Source organism: Amblyomma mixtum, chromosome 10 (assembly GCF_055824585.1).
Source record: "Amblyomma mixtum isolate Tamu chromosome 10, ASM5582458v1, whole genome shotgun sequence".
NCBI lineage: Eukaryota > Metazoa > Arthropoda > Arachnida > Ixodida > Ixodidae > Amblyomma > Amblyomma mixtum.
Genome location: NC_143021.1, coordinates 77459099 through 77480286, shown reverse-complemented (window position 1 = coordinate 77480286; position 21188 = coordinate 77459099). Strand labels below are relative to the sequence as shown.

Sequence of the window (21188 nt, the reverse complement as noted above, 5' to 3'; positions counted from 1 at the left end):
CTCTCTAAGAGTGGATGCATGCCGAGCCACCAATGGACCATTTGCAGAAATCTGTAAGTCAGTTTCTGCGTAAGCTTGTTTTCCAACCAAAAGGCCTCTTTCCCAGGCGACACTCTCGCATTCCTTGTGGAAGCAGTTCCCTCTTCTGAGTAAACTCAGGAATGTCGCCAGTTTACTTCAAGATGGCCCCAAGAGAGGCGTCGAAATAGTACAATGGAGCAGCACAGAAAAGGGGATTGCAGTCAATGGGCTGTAGCACCGAAGTAGAGGAAAAAGAAGGTAATGGGCCTTTGTTCCTGTGCCGGCAGTAGTCAGCTACCTCATAATAAACTTTCTAAAAATTTTGTGCCCAACAACACTCTCGCTCCAACTTTCTCCCTTCATCAACATTGTTTTCACAATAAATTTTGCTTATTTATATCTGCAACTGCGGCTATGTTTCTGCTTATTGAGTTCCTAAACCGAGCGAAGGTGGCCTTGGATGCCTTGACATAAACATTTGCATTTTTGCGATAATAAAAATTGTTTATGTGTGGAAATATATTTTTTCCGGAACTATGCAATTTAAGCATTTCTTTATTGCTATACAATTTCTGCGTAATTTCGTAAGCAGATGCACACCAGAATTACTGTAAATTTGTTTAGTTCAGCTATATTTTCTTTGTGGAGTTGAAATCATGTGAAATATGAGCTTTATAAAATTGTTTTCTTGAGTTCTTATAGCGATGACGCACTGATTAAAATTTATGGCCATGGAGTAACGGCAAAGTAACGTGCGCTACTTTTTTTCGGTAACGGTACTTTTTTTCGGTGCGTTACCTTTTTTTTGTAGGTAATGTAGGGCGGTAATGCGTTCTTTTTTCTTTAACGTAAGGAGTAACGTATTTAGTTACTTTTTTTCGGTAACGCCTACAACACTGCGCTAACCCGACTCTTCGTCTTGATCCGGTTTACGTGCTATCTTCCGTTGGGGTTGAGCGAGTCAACCCCCCCCCCCCCTTTGGCAGCGGAGTCGACTGGACTCACTTCCTCGACTCCCGGAACTGACTGTGCGGTGTTTACATGAAACCAGTAACCGGCTTTCAACCCACCAACTCCAACGACACCATATCCTGGGCGTACGCGCCCAGCGTCGGTGCTCTTGGCGTACGCCGGAACGGGCATCGAAAAGGGGCATGCATCTCCATGTCCCTGGTGCTGGCTGGCTCCCCCTCTCGAGTCGATTGAAAGAATTTCAAGCCGTGAAGAAAAGGGGTGGGGGGCTCTGACAGGACGAATTAAACCGCGAAGAAAAGTTCGGGGAACACGAAGCCTTGAAGAACAGAGTCCCCGAGAACCCCGCGGTCCTCCGATTGTTGTCAACTGGACCCCGCTTCCGACGCGTGCAACAGATATTGGCGCCTCGCCGAGGTTCGCTGGCGTCTCCTGCAGCGCGCATGCACATACCGGTTCTGGCGTACGCCAAGAGCGCTGACGCTGAGCACGTACGCCCAGGAAGTGTCGTTGGAGTTGGGGCTTAAACTCAATCCCGTCAAGTAAACGCCACTCTAGACGCCAAGCACTCGAGCACGGCTTTTGCGTACCACGCCTTGCATCTTTTGTGTAGGACGACGAGTCTTCGCGACAGTGGAGGAGACGCCTGATAATGATGTCCGGCTGGTACCCAGTTTCCACCGCTTCCTTTCCGAGAATGCTGGCCAAGGTTTTGCTGACGCCTTTTACGTACGGATTGCATACGCGTTTTTGCTCCTGGCGTGTACTTAACTTAGCCTACGCGTAGAATTGTTTTCGTCCCGTGCTTTTCTATAAGGATGTTTTCATTTGTTGGCGAGTTTTAATGGTGCAAGGGCAGCCTTGCACCAAAGTGCGCCATGGAACAGTGTTTTCTTCTACATAAGGTTAGGTGAAAGACTTTTTTCGAATCAATTCACCTAAGAGAAACCACGAGAAAATTTGTATGCATTGGAAACCGATAAGTACCCGGCGGCACTGGGAATCGAACAACCAAACCGCCCGCGATCCGCATGCGCAAAGCACTGCTGTCGCTGATTTTAAAATAAGGAAGAATTGGGAATCGCTTTCAACCTAAACTTGCTTGAATTTCACCGTACCCTTCCGACGCAACTCTTTGACAATACCTTCTTCTCAGAGAGGCTATGACAACGCGACACAAGATTAGCAGAATTAAATGGATGACGAATAGGGAGGGGCGATGGTATTAAGCGCGAAGAAGGATGTGAGCGGGGGCACAGGGAGAAATGGGAGAAGAGGTACGTGGGTGACCGGTTGCGGGGGTAAGGGGGAGGAGAGAGCAAAGGGCAGTAGGGAGAGGGTGCTGTCTCCTGTTGTACCTTTGCTTGCGCCTTTCTCTTTTTCCCCTTTTACTTTTCCTCGAGCCGTGGACCGCAGACCGAGGTTTCTTCTAAAGTGCGCTGTTTTTTTACTTCCGACGCTGAAGAACGACAAAGCTGGCGCGTCTGCCAAAGCAGTCCTGAAAGGTCTCATGCATGAATGCATCCTTGCCAGCTCACGTAAAAAAAAAAAAACCCTTACAGCGGCTAATGTGTCACTCCTTAGGAAGGGTCAGTCCTGAAGCGGTGAAACATTTCTGAAAAATCACATCAGAGTTTTTGGAGAGAATCAGTTGCATTCTTTGACGTCCTGGTTATGCAGGACTGCCACCAGCTTTGTAAAGAGCGCAGTGCAAGGCACAAAGAGTGGCACAAAAACAAATTTTGTTCGATTTGGCGTGGCTACGGCAAATGCGAATTAGGTGTGTTAGCACTGTGGTTTCGATATTCGAATCCACTGATCACGGCTGGCAGTTGATGCAGAAGATACCCAAAGAACAGCGCGAGAGACTGGTAGTTTAGGACACGGGATGTTCGGCTGCGGCCATGTAAGAGCAAGTGCTATGCTGCTGATGTGTATCGTATTACGTGTCATGTCAACCTGCCACTGTTTTCCTCATGGTTTGTACGTGGTTCATGTACATAGAAGAAAAGGCGATGATGTAGTGGTCTGATGCAGTGGCCAGCAAAACTAATCTAGTCGCGCCGTCCTGATTGGAAACCCACTCACGGCCGTAAGGTATTTTCTTTTAGTTAATTTTATTTAAGGTCAAGAAAACTCCAGACATACAGACGGACCTCGGCGAACACTACGATTGAAAGCCTCACCGCCGGATAAAAAAAAAATTCGATCGCATCAGGTCGCTCTTGTTCCACCGCCATGCGGAGGCAAAGGCAAGGTGTTCTCCGGCCGCCCGATAGAAACGCATCATCGTGCGGCCGTGGTTCTCGTCTGCTGACCTAATGAAGAAGACTGTACAAGAAAAGGCTCTACCTTAGAGCCTTTACTTCGTAAACAATTCATTACACAGCCATTATGAACAGGCGAGATCTTTGTGCGGCCACGTAATTGGTGAAAGCTTTGGAAACCACGTGTCCTCAGCCTGTGTGTCAAGAAACCAGTTGTATGGAGCAAGGCATCCATTTCTCTACAGATCATTTGTAGGTGACGAAAGCGACACAGCCGGAGGATCTGGTTGCGTGTTGCGTTCTCGAATATCTTGTTTACACTATCACAAGACAGACGCCTGCACTTGCAAAGCATCACGTCCTGTGCCGATCCAACCCCTTCTAACCGCTGGTAAGGCTCCACCAGCGCTGGTGGAGGCCTATCGGCGGTCTAGCTCTCAGGCCTATATCAGATGTTAGGTGTGTGTGTGTGTGTGCGCACACACACACACACACACACACACACACACACACACACACACACACACACACACACACACACACACACACACACACACACACACACACACACACACACACACACACACACACACACACACACACACACACACACACACACACACACACACACACACACACACACACACACACACACACAAGGAAGCGAAGAGTGTCAACAAAAAGTTTCGTGAATGCAAGCGCTATTCCTATGTAAGCAAGCGCTATTCCTGTGTAAGCGCATCAAACTATATCATATATGCGACGGCAAATCTCATGAAAATGGAATCATGTTTGAGTAGAGCTATCTGCATAATATTCGTTTAACAGTACCTTTTGCTGGGCTAGTTGGTGTGACATTGTGTTCAGAAAAGAAAAAACAGCGCTAAATTCTACACAAACCACACAGAAAGACGGACAGGACGGGCGCTGACTCCAACTAAGTTTATTGAAAGCCACATGTAGCATATATATAGCCCGAAGAAGGTGAACGCATGCGCATTTCCCACATGGCAACAACACCCACACACACACGGACGATAACTTCTCATAATCGCGTATTTTTTAACAATCTGTGCTCACTTCCTCGTAGGGAAATAGAAGTGGTGCTGACGCACATGCCACCCCTCTCTTTGATAAAAAAGGCTTCTGCCAGTTCGCGAGCTAATCTATCTTTACTTCTGGTTAGAATTTTAATCTCTTCAAGTCGTGGTGCACAGTGCTTTTTATTTTCATCAATGCAAGAGCGGCAATGGGCGGGAAGGTTTTCGAACGAATCCGATGCGTTCCCTAAGGACCTTCTGTGTTCCACGGCACGCTCGTTGACGCAGCGTCCGGTCTGACCGACGTACACTTTGCCACATGTAAGGGGGATCTCGTAGACCACTCCCGTGGCACACCTTACGTATGGCTTTGAGTGCTTCTTCCCACACCCAGATGTGGCTTTCGCACCGCTGCTAATCTTGGGGCACATCTTTGCCAATTTGCAGGGGGCGGAGAAGACCATGGGGACTCCGTATTTGTTGCCAACTCGTTTTAGATTGTGGGACACGTTGTGCATATATGGTATCACCACTGGTTTGGCTTCACCAAAAGGTTCTTTCCTCCGTTTCCCCTTTGGCTTGCCCTTAAGTTTCTGCAGCAATGCCTCGGTTACGGCAGCCAAGACGTGGTCAGGGAACCCTGCTTTACGCAGTCTGTTCACCTCGCCCTCGAAGCTCTCCCGCATCATGTGAGAGCACGACTTGAGGAGTGCTGATTCCATAGAAAGGGTGGCGATAGCCCTCTTGACAGTCTTGGATTGAGCCGAATCATACAGTAAAAAATCTTTCTTGGCCCTGGGCATGTAGCGCCAGCAAACACTGCCGTCCCCCAGCTTAATATTAAGGTCCACAAACTGGGGGCGGTCCTGTTCAGGAAGCTCAAATGTGAAAGACAGCCCCTTCCCATGTGTAAGGTGTGCCACGGGAGTGGTCTACGAGATCCCCCTTACATGTGGCAAGGTGTACGTCGGTCAGACCGGACGCTGCGTCAACGAGCGTGCCGGAGAACACAGAAGGTCCTTAGGGAACGCATCGGATTCGTTCGAAAACCTTCCCGCCCATTGCCGCTCTTGCATTGATGAAAATAAAAAGCACTGTGCACCACGACTTGAAGAGATTAAAATTCTAACCAGAAGTAAAGATAGATTAGCTCGCGAACTGGCAGAAGCCTTTTTTATCAAAGAGAGGGGTGGCATGTGCGTCAGCACCACTTCTATTTCCCTACGAGGAAGTGAGCACAGATTGTTAAAAAATACGCGATTATGAGAAGTTATCGTCCGTGTGTGTGTGGGTGTTGTTGCCATGTGGGAAATGCGCATGCGTTCACCTTCTTTGGGCTATATATATGCTACATGTGGCTTTCAATAAACTTAGTTGGAGTCAGCGCCCGTCTTGTCCGTCTTTCTGTGTGGTTTGTGTAGAATTTAGCGCTGTTCTTTTCTGAACACAATCTCCATAATACTGCACGGATGCAGGAAACGAGCGCGATGCATTTTGTGTTTCTCCGTTTCGGACAAATGAAAAGAACATGGTGACTGAGGTTGTGCATATAGATGTGAAATACCGTAAATTAGCCGCATGTCCTGCTGCATGTATCCGGTCACCATACGAGATCAGCCTACACTGACCGACCCATATGACTCTGCAGCCTCTTCGAGCAAAAAGAAAAAAAAAGTGAAAACAAATCCGCAATGCCGTGTTTTCACTAATGCTTATGCGGCCGCTAGTTTGTTCAATAACAGTTTTGCGTGGCGAGTATAGCATGTGGGAACATCTGTCCTGCTATAGGCAAACAGTCCTTCCTCTGCGTCTTGAGGCAAGCTCGTTATACTTTAGGCGGTGCGACAGGGCAGTATGATATTTTTAACTGCCCACAAGGCACCTATCGAAGCCCCCCCCCCCCCCCCCCCCCGTTATCTCGAAGTTAACCCCGGGTCACTCTCGAAAAAAATTCCTGCCTACGTGCCTGCTGACCGCACTACTTCATGTAAATTGAGGTGTTCACGCTGTAACTGGGCTTTAAGTTTACGACATGTGTTTCTGATTAGTCGATATGACAGTGATCTGCAGAAATTATTTCCTCACAGAAAAATCCAAATAACTGATATGGAAATAATTTCGTAAATACAAAAAATCATTCGTACTACGTAGAACATGTGCTGAACGCAATTAGTACAAAACTGGGCGTTTAGACTATCTCAATTTCCCACGACTCAAAGCAATCTGTTTTCGTGGTTCTTAAGTTTCTTAGGTTCCATTTTTCGTTTGATGCACTGTTCACCTCACGGCTGTCCAGGCTCTTAATTTTTAGTGATACACTTTCTCTCAGAATGTGTGTGCACATTTACCTTCTTCTTCATACTTTAGAGAAGTTGTCGATGGTGTTAATGAGAGCAACTGCCGGGCTTTTAAGGCACCGCTGTCTGGTTATCGCAGCAACAAGCTTGTCTTCATAAGTTGCTTTGGCATTCTCCTTGTCTCGAAGTTCTGAACGGCTTTTGGAACTTTTGGGTATTTCTTGTCCCGTATGCAGACTTGCATTATTAGTACGAAAGCACTGTTCCGGTGTGTAAATCCCGATCAAGATCTTGCTATAAATGTAAGTTTGTGCCAAGAACATAGCAACTGCAACATAGCATCCGCAGCGACATAGCAGCGCTGTAATGTACTTATGTAAACAAATGAACAAACAAACAAAATAAATATTGCCGCGACGGAGTTTGCAACCCGCGGCGGGGCAAACAGATCAGTCTCGCTGGCCTGTACACGAGAGCACTACGCTCTCGCCGAAGCCGATCACCGCCTTGTGCTAAACTGCAACACACTCTCACGCTGTGCTTTGCGCCTCGTCGTCTTCAACAACTTCAATCTGTGCACAAGTCATGAAAGGAAAGGAAACAGGTACGCGGCGTTGGTGTCCACACGCAAAAACTTGCTTTCGAAAAATATTTCGTAGTTAGCAGAGCTAAACCGTCAGCAATTTTTCGACGAAGACGACATGCGTAGACCGCACTAGCCACAGTCCGGCTTCTTTTCTTTCACCCCAGCAAAGAAGGGAGCGAGTAGGGGAGCCACACAATCAGCGTGCCTTGAACACCCTGGGTGACAGAAGAAAGAAAGGAAAAAAGAGAATCTCAGCCGGGGCCCCGAAAAGCTGGGTTCACGCGTGGGGACTACACAATAAGTGGACAGTGGGGGAAGGTGGAGGCATCTCTCTCCCAAACCAGGAACGAGGTATGTAAGAGGAGAACGAGGAGCTCAGCTTCATGCGGCGCGTGGTGGCGGATTTGTGAACTAGGGGCGCATGAACCAGAATCCTGGCCATGATTCCATATGTATACCTTTCCGTCCACTTTCAGCTTGTCGAACGTAAGAGACACTTTCGCTCCATTCGCCTTTTCTTCTGCTGCAGAACGCCAAAGGTTTGATCGTATGTCTCTTACTCTCTTTGGAAAGTCCTCACTTATAGATACATCTGATCCCTTCAGTTTAAAACAACTAGACATAATTTTAGCTTTTTCAGAAAAATCGAAAAGTCTCAACATGATCGGACGGGAGCGTTCACTGTTGGTGTTTCCAATTCGATGTATTCTTTCCATTGAGACTACTTCTATTCCAAGAACGTCTTTAAAAATGTCTTGCTTGACTTTATCCTCTAGTGCTTGTGCACCTTCCTCCGGCTCTTCTTTTACACCGTATATTAGGAGGTTATTGCGTCGACTCCTGTTTTCCAGGTCACCCACCTTGGCTGCCAGGTCTAGCATCTGCTTATTGGTATTCGTACAAGCTTCATCGCATTCTGCTAGTTTCTCTTCACAATGCTTCAATCGGCTCACTTCCGTCTCTATTGCCGCAATCCTGTCTTGAATACTACTGACTGTTGATTCTACTTGCTTCAGGTTCGTTGTTAGCTCTTTCAAAGCTTTGTTGGTTTTCGTCTGCTCTTTAAGAATTTTTTTCAACATTTCAGTGTTAGAGCTAGAGTCTGAGTGTGAGTCAGAGCGCGGTCCCGGGTTTAGTTCAACGTCCCCAGATGTTAGTAGCAGCAATATAATTACATGAAAGCAATCAACCAATGTAGAAACAAACTGTGGACTTGGTAGCACCATCAAAGCACGAGAGTCATCACGAACAGAAAATACTGTGTATTTATCATCAACCTGCACAATGAAGAAGAAATGGGTGAGCATCCCTGTTCGTCCGATGCCACCAAGTCCACTGAAGTGTCGGCCGGTAGGGCTGTTGTTTATATAGCTGCGCTGCCGCGCTTCTGTTGACGTCACCTCCTGTGTCAGCTGGTATGGTCGCACCACACGTGGAAGGGAATTGAACAGTGGTGGTAGTGCTCCGTCGATGATACGGCTATCAGTCGAGCGATCCAGGGGGTTCAAAGTGCCGGCCTCTCGGCAAGCATGCGTACTGTGTCCATCGTCGAATCCTGCGAAATACAGTGCGATCTGCACAATGAAGAAGAAATGGGTGAGCATCCCTGTTCGTCCGATGCCGCCAAGTTCATGTGCCTGTTTTTCCACAGTGCTGCTCCGATTGCCCATATACTATGTCGACTGCTTTTGCTCCTGCTGCGTTACTTCCTTTAGAAAGTACAAGTTTGCTTTCTGGAGGGGTTGCGTGCCTTGTGAGTGTGAACATTGCCATGACCAATGGTTCGCAATTTACTCAATAATGCCGAATGGCAACAGCTTACACAGGGTGCGCGGAAAACCCGTGTTTTTCAGCTTCTTCCTGTGCGACAAGCACGCTGTCACAGAGCCCCTCAAGGAATGCCAGAAATCAGTTAATAATGACTGGCTGTATGCTAAAAACAGTCTCTATGAACAGTTGCAGCATGATTTGTGCAAAATTAAAATTGTGAAACACATCATACATAATGTCGAGGCATACATAGACACAGGTGCTCACAAAAACCAAAGGTGCTCTGCAGACCCGAGAGGTTTTGTGGTATATTATTTGGCAACCCCTTTTCATGGCTTGCACTTGGTTGTGCAGCTGGAGAATTTACTGATGACCCACAGGCAGCAAGAACAGACTGGCTGAGGTGCTCGGCTCTGTAACAATTAAGAGGGGTGTACGCATAAGATGCAAATTGGTTGACATGTATGCTCATGTCCAATAGAAGCATGCTCGAACTATGCTGCACTGCTGTTTATAGTTGCTGTGCATTTTTTTTCAGGAAGTTGTAACACTCGAGGTTTCACTTCCTGAAGCAATGCATGGGCTATGAGGGATGCAGTAGCAGTGGCCGGCAGATTACATTGAACTATATGGCGTCCCTAAATGTGTACTGATATTGTGCAGTACACGGACCGCTTGCAATTTAGCACTCAGTAATATTTTAACTTGACACTATGGTGGATGCAATATAATGCAACTTAGAGAAGAATTGCCGGTTTGTTATAAACACTCTGTGCGTTGTTTTCATTTCTCTAACGACCTATTTATATGCACGCATACTTTCAGTTACCCCCAGTGCATCATCACGGCAAACTGAATTAATGACCTCCAATCATCGTTGTTCTCCAGCCATGGTCACAGTTGTTCTGCGGATTTTCAAGAAAGTCTTCTCTGCACACAACTCTCGACTTGCCTTGGTTGCAACTTCCTACCCTTGGCACCAACAAAAAACAAGTAACCGAAATAGGGAATGGCAGACGAGCTGTGCCATACAGCATGCCAGCATGTAACTCATCTGCAAAAGTTAGCTAAACATGCACAAGGTTGGCCGAGTCACACAGTGAGCTTTTCTTGGAGTCTATCCTAAGCACTAGCACTGCAGCATATTATGTTGCCCCTAGTCCAATGCACTGTGATTTCTTATGCACGAGTCAAAGGTTGGAAATTTTCGCTGCATTTCTCTGCATGTGTGTATTCATAGCCACAGACTGATGCATTTCAATACATGTCAGCTGTTTTACTTCCCTGCTATTTACCTGAATCTCTTCCAAAGTCGTGTACACACCTATATTCATTCATGCAGCATTTGATTATATATACCGTACCTACCTTGATACCTTTTTTATCATATATATATTCTCTGTGCGTTCATGTCTTCTAGGTTTACATAATGGCGTTTTTTAATTTTGATTTTTAGAATGCACTGATATTGCAATGCCACTGATGCCTAAAATCACTTTTTGAACATAGGTTGTCACTGCTTATGTTCCTTTAATAAACTGTTCTTTGTACAAAACCATTTATGCTTTTCGTTCTCGAGCGAGTGCCCTAAGGGCCGTTGTACGATTGCTTTTGGGCGGATCCTGACTGGCAGACCGCCCGACCAGACAATAGGCATCCGCCCCGTCCGGCGGGCGGATGGAAAGTTCGTCAACTTTCGAGCGGAAGAGCGGAACCGCCTGGCGACTGGATTGCAGCGATTGGCTGCTTTTTACGTGATGTCTGCCTCCGCTTCTGCCGGAGCAAGATGGCCGTCCATCGACTGAACCGGGGAGCGAGCCATAGGTCGTGGCTGTAGTGGTGGCAGCTATGCCGCGAAGCATATTATATTGGCCACATGTTGATATTACAAGTGTTCAGAGCGACTGCGAACTTCTCCGCGTGCAGCAGCGGCGAGCAGCGATAGTTTCCCGAGTTGAAATCTGCGCTGATGTAGTTGACAGAGCACCTCTTCAAACCGACGCAAGACCGACGCGTTGGCGGTGCCGCAAAGTGTTTATATGGAGCTATTTGTGGCTGCTGCAAGCGTTCCTAATTCCTGCGAGGATCATCACGCACAGCGGCGAGTAACAGCTGCTCACGGTGAACTTCTGTGTGTGCATGAGCTGCCTAGCACAGTGACTAGTGTCCACGTAGTGAAAGTGATTGCGATCGAAGCGAGTGCTTTTACGTCAAGGCAGTGAAATGTGCACCTGTGAGGGCTCACTACGCGCGCTGTGCTTTCCGAATGCTGAAATGAACGTGGCGTTGTGCAGCTAGTCGCATTCCTTGCGATGGTTGCAGTGATCACGACCGAAACGTGCACATGACATTGTTTCTGCTACGCATTCATTACCATTTTGATCGCGATTCGTGTTGGCACTGTGCTTGAGAATTGTCGCGTGTGTGACGTGACGCGAGCTTGGCTGCACGGCTGTCGGACTGTTTTCTGCGGCGACAACAGCGATGTCGCCATCCTTCTGCGCCTTGGTGCTCCATTCAATACATTTTGTGATGATGGGTGCTCGGGTTACGACTCGCCGGAGGAACTGTGTAACCTGTGTGAAAACATAGGTGCAGTGCAAGTGTATCTTCGGGAGCGTCATTTCTATTTATTTCCTGCCGCTGCGTGCACATTTGCCTGCAATCAATATATCGGTGTGATGAATGGGTGACTGAACACTTCCTCTAGCCATTTTGGTTTAGGTTGTAACAGCATCGTATTACGCGATTGCAAACAAGAATCACTGCCGCTGTTAAATCACGGCTGGTTGACGTGTACAAATCTCTAATATGTGCCAACTAATAGGTCTGTTTCCCACCAGCATTTCAAACTGATGTAGCACAGAAAAAAAAAAGTGTGGCAGCAGCTTATGCAATCAAAACTGTCCACAGAGCAAGTTGGGCATAATGAGTCTTGAAGAAAAACAAAAAAGTGAGAAAACCTTTCCCATTGCTTTTCTTCTCTTTTTGCTTAGCAGTGTTAAGTTAATATTGACAGATGCTTGGCAATATTAAGTTGAAGTGGGATGTTGGTTCCCACTACAGTCAGAAAAATGCAGTGGTCCTGAAGCGCCTCATGGGCAATGACAGTGTTTGTTGTCGATCTTGCTCACGGTCCTTTTCGATCCGGAGATCAGTGGTATGAAACTAGATGTGTTCACAATGGTATTGTTGCAGAGCTGCTCGCGAAATGGGCTTTATTGGTGTTAAGCATTTAGTCAGAAGTGCTTCCTGGGTCAGCCACAGCAATTTGTTTAACAAGACATTCTTGAAGCCTTGAGCAGATGTCGTCGATGCACTTGCATATGTCTGTCTGTTACCTTCTTTTGCCTGTGACTGCTTGCTACAGACATGACTACTTGCAGACTGCAAAATAAGCCCTGTGGAGCTGGTAAAGCTACGCTAGGAACAAAGACGACGGTAACAACACCACTGCATAGGGTAGCAATTGTTGCTCTGTCGTCATCCCTTAGCACAGTTTCGACATGCCAACTTGCCACCAGTGCACCCCGCAGTACGCTGTGATCAAGTTCTGTGAAATTTACAGAAAGCAACAACGGGAGAAGAAGCAGGTTGGGTAGGCATATCTAGTGCATGCTGTGCAGACAGCTTCCTGCCTTATTATAGCTGGCCCCTCTGTTTCTAACCCTTCATCACCCTGCACCTATGGCCCTATTTGTGTTATTGCCATGTGCTGCAAATCACCAAACACATTTCATACTCTTGCCCCTGCTAGATTGTTTTGGCCCATTAAGTTGTTTCATCCAAATTGGCAAGCTTCTAGAAAACATTTCTGCAATAGCCAACTTTTTTCTTGTTCTTCTCGACATGCACCTTGAATACAACATTCCCCTATGATGCATTTGTTCTTTCCTTTGAAAAAGCATGCGATTCCCTCATTTATGTAAGGCTGGTTTTCTCGTGCTCTAACTTGCATCCAATAGCTCTAAACTGGATCCAGGCTTAAACAGCCAGCCTTCAGCAGATTTCCCTTGCCAATTATTATGCATCCTGCCTTTTCCTCCAATCTCTGACGTCCCCCAAGGCACTCCCTTGGGCCTCAGCATTTTATTACTTGCATTATTACTGTCTCTTCAGTGCTTTGTCACATGCCATCACTGACAGCTATATGGGGTCTGCCATATTGCAATCAATACCAGAATTTCAGTTCTCCAAAACAACATTTAGCATGCCCTGGATTGGCCAGTTTGTTAGCGTTACTAAGAATGCACTAATACTGTTTTTTATTGTAAGCATTACATTTTGCCAACTTATAACGTGTTCCGATAAAGGTATATTCACTGTATACTGGTTCAAATACCAAATAATCCTCATACACCCACCCACAACTTATGATATTTACACTCGACGTGTCCTTAGTATCACCGTCTTCCAAGTTGCTTGCTTTCAAATCCTCTGTGTGGCATCAGCTTGGGTATTCTAATGGCACATGCCACAAAAACTACCTTAACTAGAAACCTGGAATGAGTTCAGACCTGAGCCGCTTGTTTTATTCTCTCAGACTATTTTTGAAGCTCCAGTGTAACAGCACTAAAAGTGAATCTTCAAATTTCTGCATGTCGTGCAGAAACTGCAGATTTTTTTAACTGTTTATTGTCACATAAGCAACTAATCTGTTCTGACTCATGGTTCCTTCTGCACTAGTCGCACAAGCAGTGTTGTGCCTCAGTTAGCTCAGGCCACTGCATTTCAAGATTCATTTTTGTTTTTGCCACAAAAGGCTGGAATGGCCTTCCAACTCACAGGGCTTACTAACCTCTTTTTCTTTGAGCTAGTCACTGCAGAAATCCATGCAGTAAATGATGATGTTCATCCACTGAATTAGGTATATCCCCCAAGGTGAAGATTTGTGATAAGGGAGTAATTACTCATTAGCATCAACTCAAGTGAAGCTATAAGGCTACAAAGGAAACCTACAAAGCTTTCCTTTGTAGCAGTATGGCTGTACTTGGATGCTAATGGTTAATTACTTCTTATTAGTAAATTACAAACTCATCAAGTTCCTACTTGGTGTATCATGTTAGCTCACCACTAAAATATTGTCACTTAGTACTGTTTAGGTATAATAAATGCTAAAATAAGTTGTTCTAATGAAGTGCTTAGCCACTTGCTCAGCTCAGCAAACCAATACAATTCTATCTTATTTGTAAGAGCTTTCCTCACAATCTATTTCAAGTAATATCGGGGCATATTCACACAATAGTTTTGTCGGACGGTATACAGTTGCATTTAGGCTAACTTGCACACTGCACAAGCTAGGTCTAGCCAGCTAAACACGTGCACTGAAAAGCTAAGCATGCATTACTGTGCCTATCTGTCTCAGTCTTTCCTTGGCGCTTCTCTCTTATCGTCTCTTCAGCTAAGCAAGACATCGACTTCATAACATGGCTCAGTGAGAATGCTGCAAATGCATACTTATGCATGTGACTTTTATATATTCAAGATAGTGTCAACAGGACTGCTGATTCATCTTAAACACAAAAGCTGTCAACTTCAAGTTGCTGTATAGAGATGCCAGAAACGACAAAAGCCATCACTGCTTTTCTGTTTTTCTTTGGCCTAACTTCATATTGGTCTTTTCCAAATTTCTGTTGCTGGCAGTGATATAGGTATATTTTGCTGAACATGTTGATAGTGAGCAACTAATAGCACTCTAAAATTCAGCATATGTTAAGCGGTATGAATATCAGTTAGCAATGTTCACTTTTGCTTGCTACCTTGGGAACTGGTCATCGTTATATTGAGCCATTCTACATTTTACTGATCAGTGAAAATAACTTTAGACATTGCTTTAAGGCTGTATCAGAGAACTTATGCATATATACCTGTCACCTACTTAAACAGCCTATTTGTAATTTTATTTTATTGCACGATATCATATATATCCCTTACTGGAAATCTAATTTTACAAATTCTGCTTGATATGTTAGTGTTTGCTTGAGATAACCATGTAATATGGCCATCGTACCCTGTTTTCCTGACTGTACAAGTATTCTTTCTCAGCCTAAGCCGGGAGCCGTGGCCATGTAAACCCTTAAAATTGGTTCTTGCATTTACTCTACCTGTAATCCAGTTTACTGGCTCCGACATCTCATTATATTTATATTAATGAGAATGGCATGTACAGGCTTTTATGCAATACAAAGGCACCCACTTTGTTTTGTATTCACAGCAACATTTGAGAATGCTTTGGACTTGCACAGAGTATATGCCAGCTTGTTTCGTACATGGCGACAATGACATGGCCTCCAGCAGAACTTCCCATATTTGTTTTCAACACTGCATTCTGCCTTGTGCAACTTCAATATGAGCTCAGGAGGAATGCTAAACCTCAACTTGATGGCCCGCTGTCACTGTGCAGAACAAAGCCATGCACTTTTAGGCTAGTGATGCACGTCTAAGCCCCTTTGTAGCCACATAGTGCTATTTCTATTTTGACTTTAATAATGGCCTGAAAAACGACAAAAATTATTGTTGCATTGTCACTGTTCTGTGAAATGCAGAACTGCTTTATTACAACTGATTTTACCTGTTCCAATTAGCTGGAAATATAATTTCTCATGTCCATTAGCATTTGTGTTAACAGCAGTGTTGTGCTATATTGTGAATGTTAAATGCATGCACAATGCACACACCAACACGCACGCGCACGCACCTTATATATTGAATAGGTTTACATATTACAGTGACTGTGCAAAATGCTTGGAAAAGCCTGCAAGTGCAATTACTTTTTTTTCTCGGTCAGCAATGCAAAAACACTGCAGTGTGCTATTTTTAATAACTGGCTAAAAATTTTAAGTATGTAATCTTAACTATTTAAAAAAAATGATTACACCGATTGTAGTTACGGACGGTTGTTAAGGCGCGTTTATAGTCCGACGTGTTCAGCGCGCGGGCGAGCGTCGCTCGCAGTCTGTTGCGCTACGCCGGTTTCGCTGCGCCGGCCAGAGCGCCACCCCCTCTATACTTTGATGCGTCCAGACGCCGCGCGCCGCTTCGGAGCATGCGCAGAACGACCGCCGACTCGCGCGCCGATCGTCGACCGGCGGGTAGTTTGAATTCCGTTCGCGCCTTTTTCTGCGTCGCGTCATCCGTTTCGCTCCATTCACGCCATTGCGGCTACTATATGAAATATGGCTAGGGTGTTATCCGTGCGACAGAAACTTGCTCTCGTGTTACTAGTCCACCGCTTGCGGCGAAAGCGCAGGCGCTCAATGTATGTGCGAAAGATTTTCGCACAGCGGAAAACAACAGGCGAGTACCACCAGCTTGTGCAAGAACTACGGCAAACAGACCCAGAGTACCATCTCAAGTACTCTGAAATCGAGTCTTTTTGTGTCGTATACACAGGGGTGTTGTTTTATGGCTTCAATAAAGCGTTCCACAACGATATCCGGCTCGGTTTCGGTGTTTGGGCAGCTCGCGCCACTCACGCCGCTCGCGCTGGCATCCGCCATTTTTCTCCGCGCAATGCATTGTGGGTCGGCGCGGTCGGCGGCGCCGGCGCGCATTTGGAGCAGGAGCCAAACCTGCGCCGGGCCCGTCGGGGCACGCTGGCAGCCGCCGGTTGCGTTGGCCGCTGCAGTGCGTCGAACTATAGACGGAGCTGTTTTCACCAACGCAACGCAGCGTGTGCGCGCTCGCTTGCGTTACGTCGGACTATATTCGCGCCTTTAGCAGCGTGTACCGCAGCCTGGCCCAGTCGAAAATTTGCAGTAAGATTCGCGTCGTCGTTGTGAAATCGTCGGGGCAGCGTAACTTTCAGAGCAAGCAGCATTCTGTTAATTTGGAGCAGAAATCACGGGCCGTTGTGAGAACATATCGTCGAACGAGGAGTACTCGATTGCAATGTGACGCGTTTTTCAGCCTCTTAGTAGAAATGGTTCAAACACGTATCGTTTCGGACAACATCGCTTCAGATGACCAGACTCACCTGATCTTGCAAAGTTTTGTCGCGAATTGGTTCGCGGCCGTCAGGGTCATCTGAACTGAGATCCGTGCCATCCCAGCACAAATCACAGCCAACCACGATTCTACCTTCGACGAAAATCTCGCAGCAAAAGAAACGTTGACGCAATGGATATTGTGCTGAATACGCCGCAATTAATATGGGTAATAGAGCACTGCACGGGCCTCAATCTGAGGCCCAGGCCCGAGACCTGAAGCCCGAGCCCGGCCTAGGCCCGCGGCTTTAAGCCCGGACCCGGCCCAGGCCCGCTAAATTATCGCTCTAGCGAGCTCGACCCGGCCCGTGAATTCCGGAGTGAAGCACAGCCCGGGCCCGGCCCGGCCCGTTTCACAGTAACGCTTGAGATATACTGCTCACTCTGAGCAAGTAGACTGTTACTAGACCAACAAGAAACTAACTAACAAAGGTTCTGAAACCACAGTTTGCCTTGCAGAGTTGTTGGTTCTTTTTAACCCCGAAGGAAGTGACTAAGAGTAGTGCTCTCCAGGCCCGTCTTTTGGACAGTGATTTTGTGTAGGTGCGCAACGGTAAAGTTGGAAGTTCCGAGAGCCAAATAGAAAGGGCTGCATACACGCGTAATAGACTACTTTGCTTTCCCCCATGATTTTAATCAGTTATATTTTGCCGCCTGGAAGTATCAACATTTAAGCTGCGTTGCAAACAGTGGGACGACATTTTTTTAGTGAACGCGATCTCACAGGTTGAACTCATAGCCGAACTGGTCACCTTTCAGCAGAAACGAAAAGCTAAAAGGCTTGAGTATTTCACGGTGTGTGTTTTGTAGACTATAAGCATCCTAAACTAATACTTTCTTGTATAGGTATGTTTTGGGATGACGAACGATCAATGGTCAATTAAGACCGGTTGAATTTTCCTCTTACTGGTGGAGCAGATAACGCGCGAACCACGTCATAACTTAAAAACACTTGTCATGACAACCAGGCTGAAGAAGCGAGGAGGGATAGATGTGGTTATGAGATGAGATTTACAAACTCTCGCGAGCTTTTGTGGCTATTTCATTTACGAGACGTTCTGGTCAGCTGATCAAAAAGAAAGCCAAACGCGCTTTAGTTTGTGAATTTTCTCACAAGAGAAAAATGTAGCTATAAAATATAAGCTATGTTTTATTTATTTATTTATTTATACATACTGCAGCGCAATTATATGCGCTATGGCAGGAGTGGGAAAAAACAAAAAGCAAAATACTAAAGGTAACAAAATACAACAAAATGTACAAAGTGAGCACAATGAAGTTCAAAACACACAAAAAGTAACAAACAAAAAAGGAACTGTTAATGGCACGGTAAGAATATTCAGGTATTATGTGTCTTCCATGGCAGTTATAAAACTTTGAACTGGAGATGAACGAATGGATCCAGGTAGAGAATTCCAGGCTTCTATTGAACGGGGAAAAAAACTGAATTTGAACAAATTAGTACGTGCAAAATATGGCATTAAATTTAGCTCGTGATGACTTCTTGTAGATGATAAAGGTGCAAAGTTAATGTAGTGGTTAACTGAGAGCCTTACCGAGGAATTGACGATACAATGTAAGAATTTTAGTGATTCAGTGTGGCGACGGGCGGAGAGCGTGGTTAAATTCAATGAGAGAAGTGTAGAAGAGGGTGAGAAATCGCGATCATAACGATGACATATAAAATGCACAGCGTTTTTCTGGACTGCTTCTAACATGTTAATTTCAAACTGCTTGTACGGGTTCCACACTACAGCTGCGTAACCAAGAAAAGGGCGGATTAGAGATTTATACAACAGTAGCTTTGTGTCTTTTGGTGAATTGGGTAGCGTGCGTCGTAGGTAACCTAGTTTTTTAGTGCTTTATTACATACGTAATATGACACCAAGATATTTATACTGAGAGACCCTATCTACCACACGGCCATTGAACGAGTAACTAAAATGGGAAACGGAAGATTTGTTGCAAAGAGACATGAGGACGGTTTTATCAAAAGTAATTCTCATTTGCCAGGTGCTACACCAACTACAAAACCTATTAAATGACTCTTGCAGATGACGATGATCATTAGGGCCAATAATTACTTCGTATAAAACACAGTCATCAGCGTAAAGACGAATGTTAGAAGAAATGTTATGTGGCAAGTCATTTATATATATTAAAAAGAGTAGCGGTCCAAGGACGGAACCTTGAGGCACTCCTGACGTCACATCAACAGCAGCGGAATAAGAAGAATTATAAGATACGAACTGGGAGCGGGATGAGAGAAAGCTAGAAATCCAATCAACCAAGTGAGGATTGTTTACTACAGCATTTAGTTTAGCAAGAAGTTTGGAATGTAGAACAGTATCGAACGCTTTCGAGAAATCTATAAAAATGGTATCAACTTGGTTTCCGATATTGAGGTTAAGTAATATATCATGAGTGAATTCTGTTAATTGTGTTACCGTACTAAAACCGCGCCTAAACCCATGCTGAAAGTTAGATAGCAAATTACTGGATTCAAGAAAAAGCATGATGTGTTTATGAATGACGTGTTCCAACATTTTGCATGATTGTGATGTCAAAGAAATCGGTCTATAGTTAGACAAGCATTGCCTATCACCGGACTTATAAAGAGGAAGCACTTTGGCTAATTTCCATGAAGAAGGGACAGTAGCAGATGATAAGGACTTATTGAATATGATGGACAGGTATTTCGATGACCACATGGAGTAGCGAACCAGGAACGCATTGTATATTCCATCTGAACCGGTACATTTCTTAACATCGAGGTTTAGTACAAGATTTAGGATGCCATCAGGGTTTACCACAACATCACTGATTGCTGAATAAGAAATTATATTGGTGAGCGGTGGAATGACATTGTTATCGGGAACGAACACTGAGTGAAAATATTTGTTGAAAGCATCTGATATTACTGCCGGCTCACTGATGACGTCATTATCTAATCGGAACGAAGTGGAGGAAGTACCGCGAGGTAAGATATCCGGATGACCAAAATTTTCGGGGGTTAATTCTTAACAGATCGCGCAGGTGGACACGAAAAAAGAAATCTTTGGCCGCATGCAACTTAAGATTAAATTCTTCTTTCGCCTTGTGAAATCTGTCCAAGGTTATGGGATCGTTGCTTCTTCTAGAACGCCTTAGCCTACGAACGCGACGAGATAAATGCAAGATGTCTCGAGTCATCCAAGGAACATTAGTATTTTTTTTCTTAGTTTTAAAAGGAACAAAGCGTTGGACACAATCGTTGACAAGACATTCAAAGTAATTAACAAGAAAATTTACGTCTTGGCTTGCTGAGAAAGCAAGGAACGTATCGAAATGATCAGCTAAAACATCAATGATGGAATTGTCGTCAGCACGAGTGAAGTCAGGAAAAGTAGTAAACAAATAGGGTGATTTGGAAACTGGACAAGAGAGTGAAACTAACACGCCTTTATGGTCTGAGAGCCCATCAATTACTTCGCAAGAGAAGGAATTATGGGCCAAAGAAGCGCTTAGAAAAACTAAGTCGAGAATGGAATTCAGCCTAGTAGCATTAGATACAACCTGAGTTAGTCCAAACAATAAGGAGATGTTTATTAGTTCTCTACAAATTGCAATGTCACGACCAAATGCAGACAACGAAGGCCAGTGGATGCCAGGAGTGTTGAAGTCTCCCATGCAGATAAATCTTGATGAAGCAATGTCGATCTTGCTCATGAAATTTGCGACAGCATGAAGGATATGAACGGAAGAGCCAGGTGGACGATAAATAACACTGATTATAATACTATAATTGTTTAGATAAACTTTACACCACAAGGATTCTGTGTCAGGGGGAGAAGGTAACACTGAGAATCGCAAATCCGATCTGATCAGCAATGCCACACCTCCACCAGTACTGCAACTTCTGTCTAAGCGCACGGCAACAAATCCTGGTGGAGTGAATTCGGAGTCGTAAATTCCACTATGCAGCCAGGTCTCCGTTATGCCAATAATATGGGGAGAGTGAATAGAGATAATGGAAAGTAAATCAGGAAATTTTTTAACAATGCTGCGAGCGTTAATATTTAAGATGACAAGCTTATCAGGACGGCCAGAGCTAAGTCAGGGAGATGATGATGCGGCAGTCAAGGACGCAGGCTCAGAACAAAGAGGATCATGATACGCTTTTACCAATGAATTAGAACTTTCATCCCAATTATAACGAACCTTGTCAATGAAGGCATGATCGAAACTTAACTTCACGACAGAACCGTTGT

At 45.2% G+C, this 21188-nt stretch overlaps 1 protein-coding gene and 1 long non-coding RNA gene across 2 annotated transcripts in view; one reads left to right on the top strand and one right to left on the bottom strand.

Annotated features, from left to right (window-relative positions):
* The window catches only part of LOC149326200 (uncharacterized), a 53910-nt gene extending 43415 nt beyond the window's left edge, over nt 1-10495 (top strand). Inside the window, exon 4 of the long non-coding RNA XR_016286405.1 lies at nt 9779-10495. This is a non-coding gene — a long non-coding RNA (uncharacterized LOC149326200). The remainder of the gene's footprint in view (nt 1-9778) is intronic.
* The window catches only part of LOC149326199 (uncharacterized), a 21978-nt gene continuing 8263 nt past the window's right edge, over nt 7474-21188 (bottom strand). Inside the window, exon 2 of the mRNA XM_089563385.1 lies at nt 7474-8757. Within this exon, the coding sequence (XP_089419511.1) occupies nt 7474-8490 (1017 nt within the window). The 5' untranslated portion in view covers nt 8491-8757. The remainder of the gene's footprint in view (nt 8758-21188) is intronic.